This window comes from Coccinella septempunctata, chromosome 9 (assembly GCF_907165205.1).
Source record: "Coccinella septempunctata chromosome 9, icCocSept1.1, whole genome shotgun sequence".
In the NCBI taxonomy this organism is placed as follows: Eukaryota; Metazoa; Arthropoda; class Insecta; order Coleoptera; family Coccinellidae; genus Coccinella; species Coccinella septempunctata.
The window spans coordinates 7,000,808-7,016,624 of NC_058197.1; the positions used below are offsets into that span (position 1 = coordinate 7,000,808).

At 39.4% G+C, this 15,817-nt stretch overlaps 1 protein-coding gene and 1 long non-coding RNA gene across 3 annotated transcripts; both read right to left on the reverse strand.

The window, feature by feature from the left end:
* Positions 1–11,492: 11,492 nt before the first annotated feature.
* LOC123320864 lies at positions 11,493–12,105 on the reverse strand. Of its 2 annotated transcripts, XM_044908323.1 has the most exons (3): positions 12,011–12,105; positions 11,755–11,954; positions 11,493–11,675 (listed from the first exon to the last, which is right to left on the reverse strand). In XM_044908323.1, the coding sequence occupies exons 1-3, from the start codon at positions 12,085–12,087 to the stop codon at positions 11,590–11,592; spliced, it is 363 nt and encodes a 120-aa protein (XP_044764258.1). In that variant the 5' UTR covers positions 12,088–12,105; the 3' UTR covers positions 11,493–11,589. The 2 variants fall into 2 exon arrangements, with proteins under 2 accessions (XP_044764258.1, XP_044764257.1); XM_044908322.1 differs by having other exon boundaries at positions 11,493–11,954.
* A 2,932-nt stretch (positions 12,106–15,037) lies between these two features.
* LOC123320906 lies at positions 15,038–15,181 on the reverse strand. The gene is made up of 2 exons (XR_006538819.1): positions 15,152–15,181; positions 15,038–15,094 (listed from the first exon to the last, which is right to left on the reverse strand). It is a non-coding gene; the product is annotated as an uncharacterized LOC123320906 (long non-coding RNA).
* Positions 15,182–15,817: the final 636 nt, after the last annotated feature.

Consider the following 15,817-nt stretch of genomic DNA (forward strand, 5'->3'; position numbering starts at 1 on the left):
TTTTCATTTTTTATTTGTGCTTCCACTAATGCTTGTTTCTTGACGGATAAGTTCCCATATTCTTCCATAGTTTTATTGCAACTGAGGGGATTTTTCAATAAAAATCTATCGCTAGGTGATGTTTGAGACTGCGTGGTTTGGGCCACTGTTGCTGTCACTAACGGTGTCTGGGCCACGGTTGAGTTCTCGGACACTGTCGGTGCCTTGGCCAATGCTGCTATCTGGGCCATTGTCGGTGACTGGCCTGTGGGTTCTTCCCCATGGTTCCTCAGCATCTCATTATCATAATGGGAATTTTCAATTACCGCTTCCACAATAATGAAATTTGAATTCTGTGTATTCTCCTTATCTGGTTCATCCTCCCGAATGTATGCATTCTTCGCTGGTTTTCAGCACGCGTTTTTCAAATGTTTTCTTCATGTTCCCAAATTTCGCCCTTAACGTTTTGACACTTCTAAAACATATACCAGAGATGCTGTTAAATTCTTCAGCAAGTTTGGTTCATGTTACCTCTGTTGTTTCATTTTCTAAAATATCACAATATTTTTGGACCAAAGTGGTCAAAAGATCCTTTTCTGAGTCTGGAAAGTTAGGAACTCTTTTTTGACTCATATTCACTTAACGCTTAACCTCTTCTTGTGTGAATTTTATATTTTCTGATGGTCCTCCTTCGGAATGTATGCATTCTACGCTGGTTTTCAGCACGTTTTTTCCAAATGTTTTCTTTATGTTCTATATTTAGACCTTAACGTTTTGACTCTTCTAAAACATATACCACAGATGCTGTTAAATTCTTCAGCAAGTTTGGTCCAAGTTACCTCTGTTGTTTCATTTTCTAAAATATCACAATATTTTTGGACCAAGTGGTCGAAAGATCCTTTTCTGAGACTGGAAAGTTATGAACTCTTTTTTGACTCATATTCACTGTAATGAACCCCAGTTTTCTGAGGAAAATTGGAGTTCATCTTAGTGAATTTTTTCGTTTTAAATTTCCGTCTTTGAAAATATTTTAATTCTCGAATATTCCGTACGTTCATTCCGACAGGCAGAGTAAATGTAAAAAACCGCTTATCTGTATTTCACGTTGTTTTTCTTACATGCCGCTGAAGATTTCAACGTTTTTCATCTGTTGATATGCGATAAACCGGAGCTGACGACGTTTTTCAGTCTTGTCGCATTCTGGAATTTTCAGATTTTTACCGTGAGAGGGGATATGCCTATAAAAGCAAATTTTCCCCCCGCGACGGTCACTTTTCGACTTTTCGACTGTTACTTCAGTTCGTCGGCTGACTTTTGAATTTTACTTCAGTGCTTTCCTTTCGCTTGAGTATTATTTCGCTTTCTAACGTGGTTTCTAACTTCTAGTATAAATTCAGTTGATTTTCCGTAGTACTTTCGCCGTTGAGAATAATCATTTTGTGTTATTTGCATCAGTGCTTAGAATTAATTTTTTTTAGTTTTTCTTTTTTAAATCCTTTGAGTTTCGAGTGCTTGAAACAAAGGAGGTAGGTCCCCGTCTGTACCGTTCAGTTTCTTTGTTAGACCTACGCCGTTACTTCTTTAACTTTGACACTGCTGTACTGTATCGTTTCCTGTTGTATTTTATCGTTCTTTACCCTGTTTCGCGAGTCTGACTTTTCCCTTCGCTATCAGTCATGGCGTGTTAACCCTTGGGGTACTGAAGGGAAAGTTCCGTCAACCCCCCTGTCCGCGTCATAAGTGTTAAATCCGAAATCTCTTCTTTTCTGTCAGTCATGGCGTGTTAACCCTTGGGGCAGAGAATAAGAGATACCGCAAGTAGTCAGTGAAATCCCGTAGTTGCGCTAAAAATAGACATTTTCTTCGCTGTCAGTCATGGCGTGTTAACCCTTGGGGCAGCGAATGAAAGTCTCGAACAGATCCGCCCTTATTGTGTTTCATTCCCGGAGAAATACAACTACACACCGATACCGTATAGCAAGTCCTTAGCATTCGTCAGTTCTGGTTGGCGCATTTTTATTGAACCGTTAATTTTTCACTGCACCCGGTATAAATTTCATAAAGTGCTCGTGACCGGATAAGATTTCCCGAATGTATTTTCACTGATAGAATCACTCATATTTTATATCACACATATCTCCCTTGTACATGTGATTAGTTTCCGAAGTTGTGAATAAACTTTTACATAGTTCGATTTTGACTTCTTCGTTGTCGCTACTACCCTAGACAACACCGAGCTCTGTCTCTGGCTAGCAGCTACCCTGGTAGGTTTGCTATTCTTCCTATTGAAAAGAATAGCTGGCGCTCGAGATTAAGGCTTCTCCGAGAAACGCACGTTACAAAATGGCGCCCGAGCAGGGACCGTGCAAAATCTAGAAGGAAACAACAGAGGTGAGAAACATTAACCGGACAGTGAGTGAATTCCCGAAACAGTGAGTAAAACCTAAGAACAGTGAGTAACTATTTCTTGAACCGAGAACTGTGAAAAATAAACTTGATCTGTGTTTTATTACCTGCCACTCTGTATTGAACTGTTATACTGTGAATTGAATTGGACTATATTCTGAAAATTTTCCTATTGTTGAAACCTATTGGAAATTATTTAATTATTCCTTTTGCCGATTACTTTATTGAGTTATTGAAAACTGAACTGTTGTTGCGCCTTAATATCAGTGAAAATTATTTCCGATTTCTTATTATTCCTGATTTATTGAATAGAACTGTTTTAATTTCGCATTGAAGGTGAGTGAATTTCCGAACATTGAAAATTTATTGTCACAATTGGTAAAATTTAATAGGTTTGATTTACCTATCAGTTTAATAGTGAATCACCTATTACCCTATTGATAACTTGTCTACCTGCTTTTATTTTCTTTTGACCTGTACTGTTGAAACTTACCAATTATTGCTGATTTTTCTGAAATCTATTGCGATTTATTTTCTGGATATTGAACTGAAAAAAACTATTTGGAACTTAACCTGTGCGTTCTGGTGCGATTCGAATTTCGGGACATTTTCCGGACTATACGAAACGACTTGCGAGTGAATGCGGTATTTCGCGAATATTTTCGGACTTTAGTGGGACTGATTGAAATTTTCGAGTAACGTTGAACTTGTAAAATTTTTGGTGCGATACATTTTAGTGCGCCGGGACTTGAACTCAGACTTATTCTGATATACCGGGACTTAGACTTTATTTTTTTTTGGGGTTACATCGATACCCACTTCGAACTTAAGTGAGTAGGTTAGCTAACGATTAACTCACCGGGTTGGACTTAGAACTTAAACAGATTGTGAAAGACATACCGAGTGTGAAAGATTGGTGCGTTCTGAATCGGACTTAGTTGAAAATAATATGTCGAACATGGATGTGAACCGGTTACTCAGTGATGAACTTACATACGAATTACAACTGAGAGGACAATCGATACCGGGTACTGTGATGACTAAACGGAGTCTACTACGACAAGTACTTCAGTCTAATGAACCTCTATTACCCCCAACATCATTGAACCCCGCCTCGGAGATTGAGATTTGCCAAAATAAACTCACCGATTTAGTGGAATCCCTTCAGAACTTCAATCATGAGAATGCGGCTAACGAATTTTCGCGAATTTACACCCGATTAATACACATACAAGGAAGGCTGGACTTTATTGTTACTGCAGACACAACACGGTTACAACTAGTTGGACAAATGAAGGCGACTACAGCTGAGGCGTTGGAAACACTACAGGAGCTACGTCAGAAGAGTAATCGTGAACAGCCGCAGCCATCTAACCGACATCAGAGGTCTCTCTTAGATGTGGAGGTGCCCAGTTCACCTGGTGTGTCACCGATCCAACCGGAACGGATTTCAGGGCTCCGAGAGCCATCACTTATCGACTTGGGAGATGGTGTCGACCCTCCTGTAGCAGTGGAGGTCTCACATACTGGAACACCTGTAAGGAATCCAACATTAGAACAGGTCATGAATGAGACAAGACAGACATGTACAGCGTTACTGCGACAGTTGCCAGCGATACCTCTCACGCAGTCACAGGACTGTAGAACAACAACACCTGAGGGTCTGACACAGGGTAGATGGATTAATTCTACACGAAGGGTGTCTTTTCCACACTTACCTGCACCGTGGATAAGTTCTGGCCGACCAGTCATCACAACACCTGCCAGATCAGAACCGGAGTCCCGATCAACAATACCGACTGTCCCAGTACACAAATGGAACATTTCCTTTGATGGCACTGGAAGTGTGACCGGATTCCTTGAAGAGGTGGAGAGGCTGGCCGAATCCCGTAAAGTGTCCCTGGAACAAGTTTTCGAATCAGTTTATGAATTACTACGGAAAGATGCAAGGGATTGGTTTATTCCCAGGAGAGGTACTTTCGAGGATTGGGAGGATTTCAGCAACCAACTGAAAGAAGCATTTCTGCCTGTCAACTATGAGGAGAGTCTGTTGGAGGAAATAAAAAGACGAACACAAGGTCCTGAGGAAAAGCTGCTTCTGTATGTTACCCGGATGCAGAACTTATTCCAGAAACTCACCTATACAAAACCATCCGAGGTGGAGCAGATCCGACTCATCCGACAAAGGTTGATTCCGCCCTTACAGCAGGCCTTGGCCTTCCAGGAGACCAAGACGTATGATGAACTTCTCCGTAAAGGAAAAGTTTTTGAACTGGTCCAATGGCAGATGAGCCAGTACACCCGGCCACCCTCAAAACCAGGTTTCGTGGAGGAACCTCACCTAACGTACACTCCCCGCCAACTGAACCGATATCAGGCGAGTTTTTCTGTGGATACCGGAGAACAGGTACAAACAACTGATCATAGGAAATCAATCCCGCCGACACCAGCCGACCAGACACGACTTTCTCCGCAGGGGGAAAGCCGTCCAAAGTCACACCGATCCAGAGAGTCAATAGTCCGGCAACAGGAATCACACCGTCCAACTTCTGGAGACAGGTCCGAAGGTAGATCCGGAAATTCAACACCGCCACCCCGTCGTCGAGCCGAAAATAACCACGCTGACCGGACCCAATCATCATCAGGGAGGAAAGTGTCCTTCCAGACACAGTGTTTCCGATGTGGTGGATATGGCCACATGCGTCGAGAATGTCGCAGGCCACCGAAAATTTTCTGTTCTCGATGTCAGAGGGAGAACATTCTCTCACGAGATTGTCCCTGCCGTCCGGAAAACTAGACGGAGGTATGGAGAAGGAGTCGACCATATCTCCCAACACATTGACTCCCATAACATCGACTGCCTGGAATGATAACCGACCGCTTGTCGAAGTTAAGATAGCCGGAAAGCACTACAAAGCATTAATTGACACTGGAGCCACGAAGAGTTTCGTAAGTAGGAAAGTGGCAGAACAATGTGAAAGCAAGGGAATCACCGGACAACATGTTGAGAATGGTTTCGTGGTGGTTGCAAATGGTCAACCCACGACAACACCCAAACTCTACACTACCGCTGTTCACCTGGCTGATTATTCCTTGACCGACGTAAAATTTTTGTTGGTGCCTGATTTACCAGTTGACCTCATTCTAGGAATGGACGTATTAGGAAGGTTCAATTTTTCCATTAACCTCAGTACCGCGGACTGTTACCTGGAAGGTCGACTGATTGCCAAACCAACACCGAAAATTCAAGAAACTGTTGAGGTGCAGAACCGGAGAAAATCCCTGAATACACCTGCGTACAACCCATCACCTAAACCGTTACCGTCCGTAGATTCCGTATACCTGGCCGAAACAGAAACAACCCAGTGCAAATGGTACAACAAGAAGTTGCAGGAGGTGGAAAGGGACCCAACAAATTTTCCTGACTACGCCGTTGAAAATGGAAAACTGTTACGACATTTCTGGGACTCATCCGACTTCACAGAAGATGGAACCGGCCAACCCTGGAAACTCTGTGTACCATCCGAACAGCGAACAGAAGTACTGCAGGAAAACCACGACTCAGAACTAGCAGGTCACATGGGGATTGCCAAAACGATTGCACGGATAGCCAGAAACTACTACTGGCCAGGGATGTTTAGAGACATTGCGAAATACGTGAGAAACTGCACATCGTGCCAAAAGTACAAAGTTTCGCAACAGAAAACCCCTGGTAAGATGCAACCACACCGAATGGCGGATGCGCCGTTCAAAGAAGTATCCACGGACATTGTAGGACCATTGCCACGGTCAAAGAAGGGAAACTCCTACATCGTGGTAATGCAAGACCGGTTCACAAAGTGGGTAGAGTGTCGTCCGTTGCGGAAAGCCACCGCCAAAACTGTTTATTCGGCCCTCTACGAACAAGTCATCCTGAAATACGGTTGCCCAAAACTAGTAATATCCGACAATGGAGTACAATTCGACAGCAGACTATTCAAGAACAGTCTCCGAGAGCTGAACATCGCTCACCGTTTCACACCACCGTATACTCCTCAGTGCAACCCTGTAGAAAGAGCTAACCGTACCCTAAAGACCATGATAGCACAGTTTTGTGAAGCCGATCAACGAACCTGGGATGAAAAGATAGGAGAGTTGACGTTTGCCATCAACACCGCTAAACAGGAGTCTACTGGATTCACACCGGCATTTTTGAATTATGGAAGGGAACTAGAAGTCCCAAGGGCGATTTATTCGACAAACCCCCACAATAATGAAATGAACGGAGAATCCAACCGTCCAGAAGAGGAAAATAGAGACATGACTTACCGTACTCAGCAGATCAAACATCTCCAGGAGGCTTATGAGTTCGTCCGTACTAAACTGTACCGTGCCTTCCAGCAACAGGCTCACCACTACAATCTTCGACGAAGAGAAATCCGATACCATGTGGGAGATAAAGTTCTACGCCGGGACCGTCCTTTATCTTCGGCCGTTGACGGTTTCGCCGCCAAGTTGGCTCCGAAGTTTTCCGGACCGTTTACCGTTGATAAAGTTGTTTCACCTGTCATCTACGACCTGAAAGATACTGAGGGTAGAAAAATCTCTAATATACATATTAAAGATTTAAAACCATTTCATGCATAATATATATTATTGTCATGATCCGTTAACCGTTCTATAGAAATAACCTCTAAAAGGAGGAAATCCGTTATTTTTTTCCGTTACCGATTATGTTATTAGTTTCTGTTTACCTGTTGATCCGAATAACTGTAGGTGCACTAACTGGAAATTGTCCTTGTCATTCTCAGCACTGTCAAGGAGGGGCTGCCGTCCAGTGTTATACCCCTAGTGCATCCACCCAATCCGAACCACCCTGGAAAAAAGTTGAACAAGTTCCGCATGTCAATCCGTAGGGAATTAGCCCTCCGTGCCTGTCCAAGAAACCAAGGCCACCTGCAAGGAGAAATCTCGTAAATTTGAAGCACGTTATTAAATAGAATTATAACCGATTACACCGTAACAATTCCGTTCAAATTCCGTACAGGCACCACCGTTGACCGAAATACCGTATTACAGATTTTCATCCGTTCAACATGCAATTATAAATCAAACCTGTTAAAACTGTCCGAAAAATCTGTTATTTATGTAAGGAATACCAATAAAGGATACTGTTTCACATTACTACTGAGTATATCCGTCTATTAATCCAATAGATCTAACCAATTTCTGTCCTGAACCGAATCGAAATTACTGTACCGTCAATTTAACACTGTTCACCTGAAGAAAACACCGTCTACCTGAAAACAGAGTACAGAGAAAAACCGTTCCAAGAAGAAAAGTTGACCACGAAGAACGATGAAGATTGGAGAGTTTATTGTTAGAAATTACCCACCTGCAAGTCTCATACCGGATCCGAGAGTCTCAACGTCCGTACAGCCGGGTCACACCAGCCCATTGAGCCCCCACGTCGAGCTGTTGGAGGCTTTCCACCTGTTGCAGCTCCCACGATTCCTGGGTAACCTACAAAACCACGATGGAATTCAAACACCCGCCAAACACAGTTAAATTAGGTACTCACCGGAGGGATGAAGCATGGCACGTTTCCGACCAGCGATGAAGATGAATTTCCACATAGAGAAGGAAGATTTTCCACTATTAAATACCCACATCATGTGTCCACGGAACGCTGAACAAGGTGCTTTGACAAGATGGCGGAGACCTGCGCCGAAATGACTGACGCTGACGTTTCTGCGTGCGCATTGGAACTACCAGTGGCCAACCATAGAGAAGATAAGTACTATCGAATACAGCTATTGTAAACTGGTCACGAGTATATAGGTGGCGCGCGCGAAAGTCAGGTACTAGGGGTAGATAGAGTCGTGAAATTAAGCTCACTATTTCATCGTAAGTTAATTTCTTCCGAGGTGGAGGTGGTGTAATGAACCCCAGTTTTCTGAGGAAAATTGGAGTTCATCTTAGTGAATTTTTTCGTTTTAAATTTCCGTCTTTGAAAATATTTTAATTCTCGAATATTCCGTACGTTCATTCCGACAGGCAGAGTAAATGTAAAAAACCGCTTATCTGTATTTCACGTTGTTTTTCTTACATGCCGCTGAAGATTTCAACGTTTTTCATCTGTTGATATGCGATAAACCGGAGCTGACGACGTTTTTCAGTCTTGTCGCATTCTGGAATTTTCAGATTTTTACCGTGAGAGGGGATATGCCTATAAAAGCAAATTTTCCCCCCGCGACGGTCACTTTTCGACTTTTCGACTGTTACTTCAGTTCGTCGGCTGACTTTTGAATTTTACTTCAGTGCTTTCCTTTCGCTTGAGTATTATTTCGCTTTCTAACGTGGTTTCTAACTTCTAGTATAAATTCAGTTGATTTTCCGTAGTACTTTCGCCGTTGAGAATAATCATTTTGTGTTATTTGCATCAGTGCTTAGAATTAATTTTTTTTAGTTTTTCTTTTTTAAATCCTTTGAGTTTCGAGTGCTTGAAACAAAGGAGGTAGGTCCCCGTCTGTACCGTTCAGTTTCTTTGTTAGACCTACGCCGTTACTTCTTTAACTTTGACACTGCTGTACTGTATCGTTTCCTGTTGTATTTTATCGTTCTTTACCCTGTTTCGCGAGTCTGACTTTTCCCTTCGCTATCAGTCATGGCGTGTTAACCCTTGGGGTACTGAAGGGAAAGTTCCGTCAACCCCCCTGTCCGCGTCATAAGTGTTAAATCCGAAATCTCTTCTTTTCTGTCAGTCATGGCGTGTTAACCCTTGGGGCAGAGAATAAGAGATACCGCAAGTAGTCAGTGAAATCCCGTAGTTGCGCTAAAAATAGACATTTTCTTCGCTGTCAGTCATGGCGTGTTAACCCTTGGGGCAGCGAATGAAAGTCTCGAACAGATCCGCCCTTATTGTGTTTCATTCCCGGAGAAATACAACTACACACCGATACCGTATAGCAAGTCCTTAGCATTCGTCAGTTCTGGTTGGCGCATTTTTATTGAACCGTTAATTTTTCACTGCACCCGGTATAAATTTCATAAAGTGCTCGTGACCGGATAAGATTTCCCGAATGTATTTTCACTGATAGAATCACTCATATTTTATATCACACATATCTCCCTTGTACATGTGATTAGTTTCCGAAGTTGTGAATAAACTTTTACATAGTTCGATTTTGACTTCTTCGTTGTCGCTACTACCCTAGACAACACCGAGCTCTGTCTCTGGCTAGCAGCTACCCTGGTAGGTTTGCTATTCTTCCTATTGAAAAGAATAGCTGGCGCTCGAGATTAAGGCTTCTCCGAGAAACGCACGTTACATCACTTAACGCTTAACCGGAGTGGCAGGAAATTTTAACACTACGTGCGTGGCGGAGTCTCTGGTATACAGGGTGGTAAAATTTTCAAAAATAAATCGTACATTATTAATATCTACGATACCACTTCAGATATTTTAATGAAATTCGCCATACAATTGAATCAAGAGCCATTTTTTAATGTATCACTTTTTTTTTATTTCCACCAGTGGCGTTCGTTCCTAATTTGACCTATCTATTTTGGCAGACATTGATGGTACGCCACAGATTTTTCCTGAATTTAAAGACTGATGAACTGTTACACGCAATAATGACAACCGCCTTGACAACAGAAATATCAATTCTTGGCCACAGCCTACTACGATAAGTAACAATTCTTTCTTCCTTACATAGATAATGTGATTTATTTCAATGCAGAGAAATGTTTTTTATGTTTATAAGCGAAAACTGCGCATCGGATCGAAAAAGATCAAGTGATCAACTTTGGTAACAAATGATTAGGAATTTCAAAAATAATTTTTATTTCAGGAAAAATCTTCTGATGATGGCGATGAAAATTCTGACTAAGGTACAAATCTCATTGCAGAAAAATCAAAAATTACGAGTAACTTATAGTTTCAATGCACCGAATACAAATTTTTTTGCTACATTGCAGACAAATTGGTTTTTTGCAGTTTACACATAAATGGGCAGATTTTCTATTCAACTTCGGATCACAATTGGAACAATATTTCTTTCGATTCCTGGGAAAAATATCTTCAACTTCTGCTGGTTCTCCTGTCTAGGGTGCAGTGTCCAAGATTCTGATTAGTCCGTATCTCAGTTCTCTTGACAAATTGGTTTTATAGGACCTCTCAACGAGAAGCGGTTCAAAGAGTTGTTTGGCTAACACCTTGAAAAAGTCTAGTCGTTCAAGTCGTTTTGAGCCCACACAGGACTGGTGGATAATATATGCGTTAACCGAACTCATATTAACAATTCTGTAGTATAGGACCATGAGCCACCGTTGTGTCCTTCTGCTACAACTAAACTTGGAAGTTTTCTCGTCAACTGCATCCACTCCTGATTTCGTTGAATTATAGAATGTGATTATTTCAGGCAGACCATTATCACCATGTTTGGAGTGATGAATCGACGAAATGAGGACAACACATTTAATTTTTTTTTAATTTGTCACTACAAAATAGTGCAATCTTTAAATTTCCTAATTGAGTTCTGAAATATCAGAAATAGTATTATTTTTTTTTTACCATCCAATGGTATCATTCTTTATGGTTACATAATTCGTATGGTTGTGTCATTGCTGACCCGAATTTTTCAAATATTTTTTTTATTTGGGTGAATCAACTTTCAAATGTCCACTCATGAAATTGTGGAGTTTTATTTATTTTTTCTCATTGTCCACATTTAAATATTTTATTTGAATAATTTTCTCTTGTTTTTGATCTTGTAAAGAGCAGAGCTGTTTCTTTGGGAATTTAGTGAATTTGACTGAAAATAATTCACCAGCCCATATATGCTGTGTCCCTTGGGCCATTATTCAAAACCCTTTCAAGACGATCGCTCCGCTGTCCATCTAAGAAGAGGGATGGTAAGAGCAATTTTCACCAACTTCACTCAGGGGCGGTCCCTGCAAAATTTTCCGTCGTTCCGAGATCTCAAAGCTAAATACAAAAAGTTGTCATTTTTCTACGATTTTGAATCTAGTGACCAATGCACTTATCTTGAACAATTCTTCTAGATTATTTGGTGTCTCATCTGCGGCATCGTAATAAATTAACTGTTTTTTTCTTCTGGATCGAACAAGTACTCTAATATATATGATGAAGAAATTAATTCAATATGAGGTACTGTAAAGTAGTAAAGTATTGCGTTCAACTATTTGTATCACAAATATTTAGGAAGACCTACAATCAGTATTTGCTGTACCACTTTCAATATCTGTCTCCATTGCACATGGCCCCTTCATGGAAGGAATGCTTTCTGCATAGGGAAAAAAAGAAAATTGGATTCAATATATGATGAATGATTATTTCGTCAGAGATATCTGTAAAGGAACTACCATCAGTATTCAAAGCATCATTTTCATTAACGCTCTTCATCGCATGTGGCCCCTTATTGCATGGGATACTTCCTGTATACAACAATTTTCGTGGAATAACCGTTTTAAATTGACTTTCAATGAAATGTTCACTGCACATAGTATATTCTTTGTCCAAGTCATTGTCATTACGACCTGCGAATTCCATCCACTTCAGAGCACTGAAAATAAAAATCAATGAATGCCCAAATCACTTAGTACGATTTTCAATACTTACATTTCCATTTTCTTCGGCAAACTGAAGAAACTTAATTTCGGAAAGTCATTTTTATTATTCCGGCAGGTCTTCACCATACAGTACTTTCCATAAGACATATTAGTGAGAAAAATGAACAACAACAGAATACAACAACACAGGAACAACAACAATATCGAATAATTGATAATAACGAGCGAAAAAGCGGCGAGCGATACGAAAAACGGGAATAACAAAAGTAACAAAATGGCCATCATGATACTAAAACAACTAGATTATCTGTAAAGTTGTATTAGTATCATGATGGCCATGTAAATATAACCAAAGTGAAATCTTTCAATAAAAAGTTCAGAGAGAGGTTAATCTCAGAGACAACTCTGTCACTGGTTCATATTATAGAGAAAGGGTTCATACGTTTCTGCAAATAGCCTCCACTCAAGCTAATATTTTAACCAGTTTTAATAACACGCGTGACACACAGATGGCGCTCATATCACCGTAGTCGCTTCGTTTCCTATCTTTCTACTCTATAATCTTTGTCACGAGTATTTTGTACCCTCAGCTCATGCTCTATCGTCATCTGCTCCATTTTGAGCTTTTCATTTTTTATTTGTGCTTCCACTAATGCTTGTTTCTTGACGGACAAGTTCCCATATTCTTCCATAGTTTTAGTGCAACTGGGGGATTTTTCAATAAAAATCTATCGCTGGGTGATGTTTGAGACTGCGGGGTTTGGGCCACTTTTGCTGTCACTAACGGTGTCTGGGCCACGGTTGCGTTCTCGGACACTGTCGGTTCCTCAGCATCTCATTATCGTAATGGGAATTTTCAATTCCCATAATAATTCCACAATAATCAAATTTGAATTTTGTGTATTTTCTATATCTGGTTCGTCAACTGCTGAAAAATCTGAGCGGCTTGGCAACCCTACCATACTAGCACCTGAAAAAGCCATAATTCTTCAGCAAGTTTGGTCCATGTTACCTCTTTTAACTGGTTATTCACCATATTGGTTGTTTTATTTTCTGAAATATCACAATATTTTTGGACCAAAGTGGTCAAGATTTCCTTTTCTGAGTCTGAAAAGTTAGGAACTCTTGTTTTGACTCATATTCACTTAACGCTTAACCTCTTCTTGTGTGAATTTTATATTTTCTGATGGTCCTCCTCCGGAATGTATGCATTCTACGCTGGTTTTCAGCACGCTTTTTTCAAATGTTTTCTTCATATTCCCATATTTAGACCTTAACCTTTTGACTCTTCTAAAACATATACCACAGATGCTGTTAAATTCTTCAGCAAGTTTGGTCCAAGTTACCTCTGTTGTTTCATTTTCTAAAATATCACAATATTTTTGGACCAAAGTGATCAAAAGATCCTTTTCTGAGTCTGGAAAGTTAGGAACTCTTTTTTGACTCATATTCACTTAACGCTTAACCTCTTTTTGTGTGAATTTTATATTTTCTGATGGTCCTCCTCCGGAATGTATGCATTCTACGCTGGTTTTCAGCACGTTTTTTTCAAATATTTTCTTCATGTTCCCATATTTAGCCCTTAACGTTTTGACACTTCTAAAACATATACCAGAGATACTGTTAAATTCTTCAGCAAGTTTGGTCCAAGTTACCTCTGTTGCTTCATTTTCTAAAATATCACAATATTTTTGGACCAAAGTGATCAAAAGATCCTTTTCTGAGTCTGGAAAGTTAGGAACTCTTTTTTGACTCATATTCACTTAACGCTTAACCTCTTTTTGTGTGAATTTTATATTTTCTGATGGTCCTCCTCCGGAATGTATGCATACTACGCTGGTTTTCAGCACGTTTTTTTCAAATGTTTTCTTCATATTCCCATATTTAGCCCTAACGTTTTGCCACTTCTGAAACATATACCAGAGATGGTGTTAAATTCTTCAGCAAGTTTGGTTCGTGTTACCTCTTTTAACTGTTTATTCACCATATTAGTTGTTTTATTTTCTTGAAAATCACAATATTTTTGGACAAAAGTGGTCAAAAGATACTTTTCTTAATCTGAAAAGTTAGGAACTCTTTTTTGACTCATATTCACTTAACGTTTAACCTCTTTTTGTATGAATTTTATATTTTCTGATGGTTCTCCTCCGGAATGTATGCATTCTACGCTGGTTTTCAGCACGCTTTTTTCAAATGTTTTCTTCATATTCCCATATTTAGCCCTAACATTTTGCCACTTCTGAAACATATACCAGAGATGCTGTTAAATTCTTCAGCAAGTTTGGTTCGTGTTACCTCTTTTAACTGTTTATTCACCATATTAGTTGTTTTATTTTCTAGAAAATCACAATATTTTTGGACAAAAGTGGTCAAAAGATACTTTTCTGAATCTGAAAAGTTAGGAACTCTTTTTTGACTCATATTCACTTAACGTTTAACCTCTTTTTGTATGAATTTTACATTTTCTGATGGTCCTCCTCCGGAATGTATGCATTCTACGCTGGTTTTCATCACGCTTTTTTCAAATGTTTTCTTCATATTCCCATATTTAGCCCTAACGTTTTGCCACTTCTGAAACATATACCAGAGATGCTGTTAAATTCTTCAGCAAGTTTGGTTCGTGTTACCTCTTTTAACTGTTTATTCACCATATTAGTTGTTTTATTTTCTAGAAAATCACAATATTTTTGGACAAAAGTAGTCAAAAGATACTTTTCTGAATCTGAAAAGTTAGGAACTCTTTTTTGACTCATATTCACTTAACGCTTAACCTCTTTTTGTATGAATTTTATATTTTCTGATGGTCCTCCTCCGGAATGTATGCATTCTACGCTGGTTTTCATCACGCTTTTTTCAAATGTTTTCTTCATATTCCCATATTTAGCCCTAACGTTTTGCCACTTCTGAAACATATACCAGAGATGCTGTTAATTTCTTCAGCAAGTTTGGTTCGTGTTACCTCTGTTGTTTCCTTTTCTAAAATATCACAATATTGGTATAGAATGCAAATATTAGTGTCCACCACAATAATTAATAAATTGATAACTGTATTTTGCGGGATAAGGACAAACTCTCAAAAGATCTTAAAGTATATTCAGCAACGTTTCGCAAACTCTCGTTTGCTTCATCAGGCCTAAAAACATTATAAAAATGTCATACAAAACACTTACAGTAAAGTATAAATAAATACCTCTATACTATAAATAAGACATTCAGATGTAAAAACTTCAAAAAATCGACGGCATCAACTCTATATTCCACGTCAAATCACAAAAAAACAGCTTAAAATACTAAAAGTTTGGCTCAAATTCATTTGGAAAATTTAAGAATATTTACATCTAAAATAAATCACAGGAAAACATAACCTGAAAACACAACAGAACAAACCAATACAGTAAAACAATATCAAGGTTGTCAAACACAGAATTATCTTCATTTTCTTTCAATGAAATACCGTACATTAATTAGTTTCCACCAAGCTCGCACAGCACTATAAATGCACATATTTGGTCAAGACAGAATTGTAAAGTTTGCTTAAATGTTCAGTATCAGATCTAAAATTAACAGTGTTGTTAATGTTAATATGTATCATTTCTAAAATGTTCCTTTTTCTAAAATGTTGTTCATTGTCTAATATTTTTACATTTGAAAAATCGAACCTGTGATCGTCTTTGAAAAAATGTGAACACAAGGCTGTCCTTTCTCTATTTTTCACATCTCTGACATCGTATGCATGTTGTTTAATCCTATTTTGTAAATACTGTCTCGTCTGTCCTATATACATTTTATCACAATCCAAACATGGAATCCCAAATATCACTCCTGATCTATGATCTTTATTTATTGGATCTTTTAT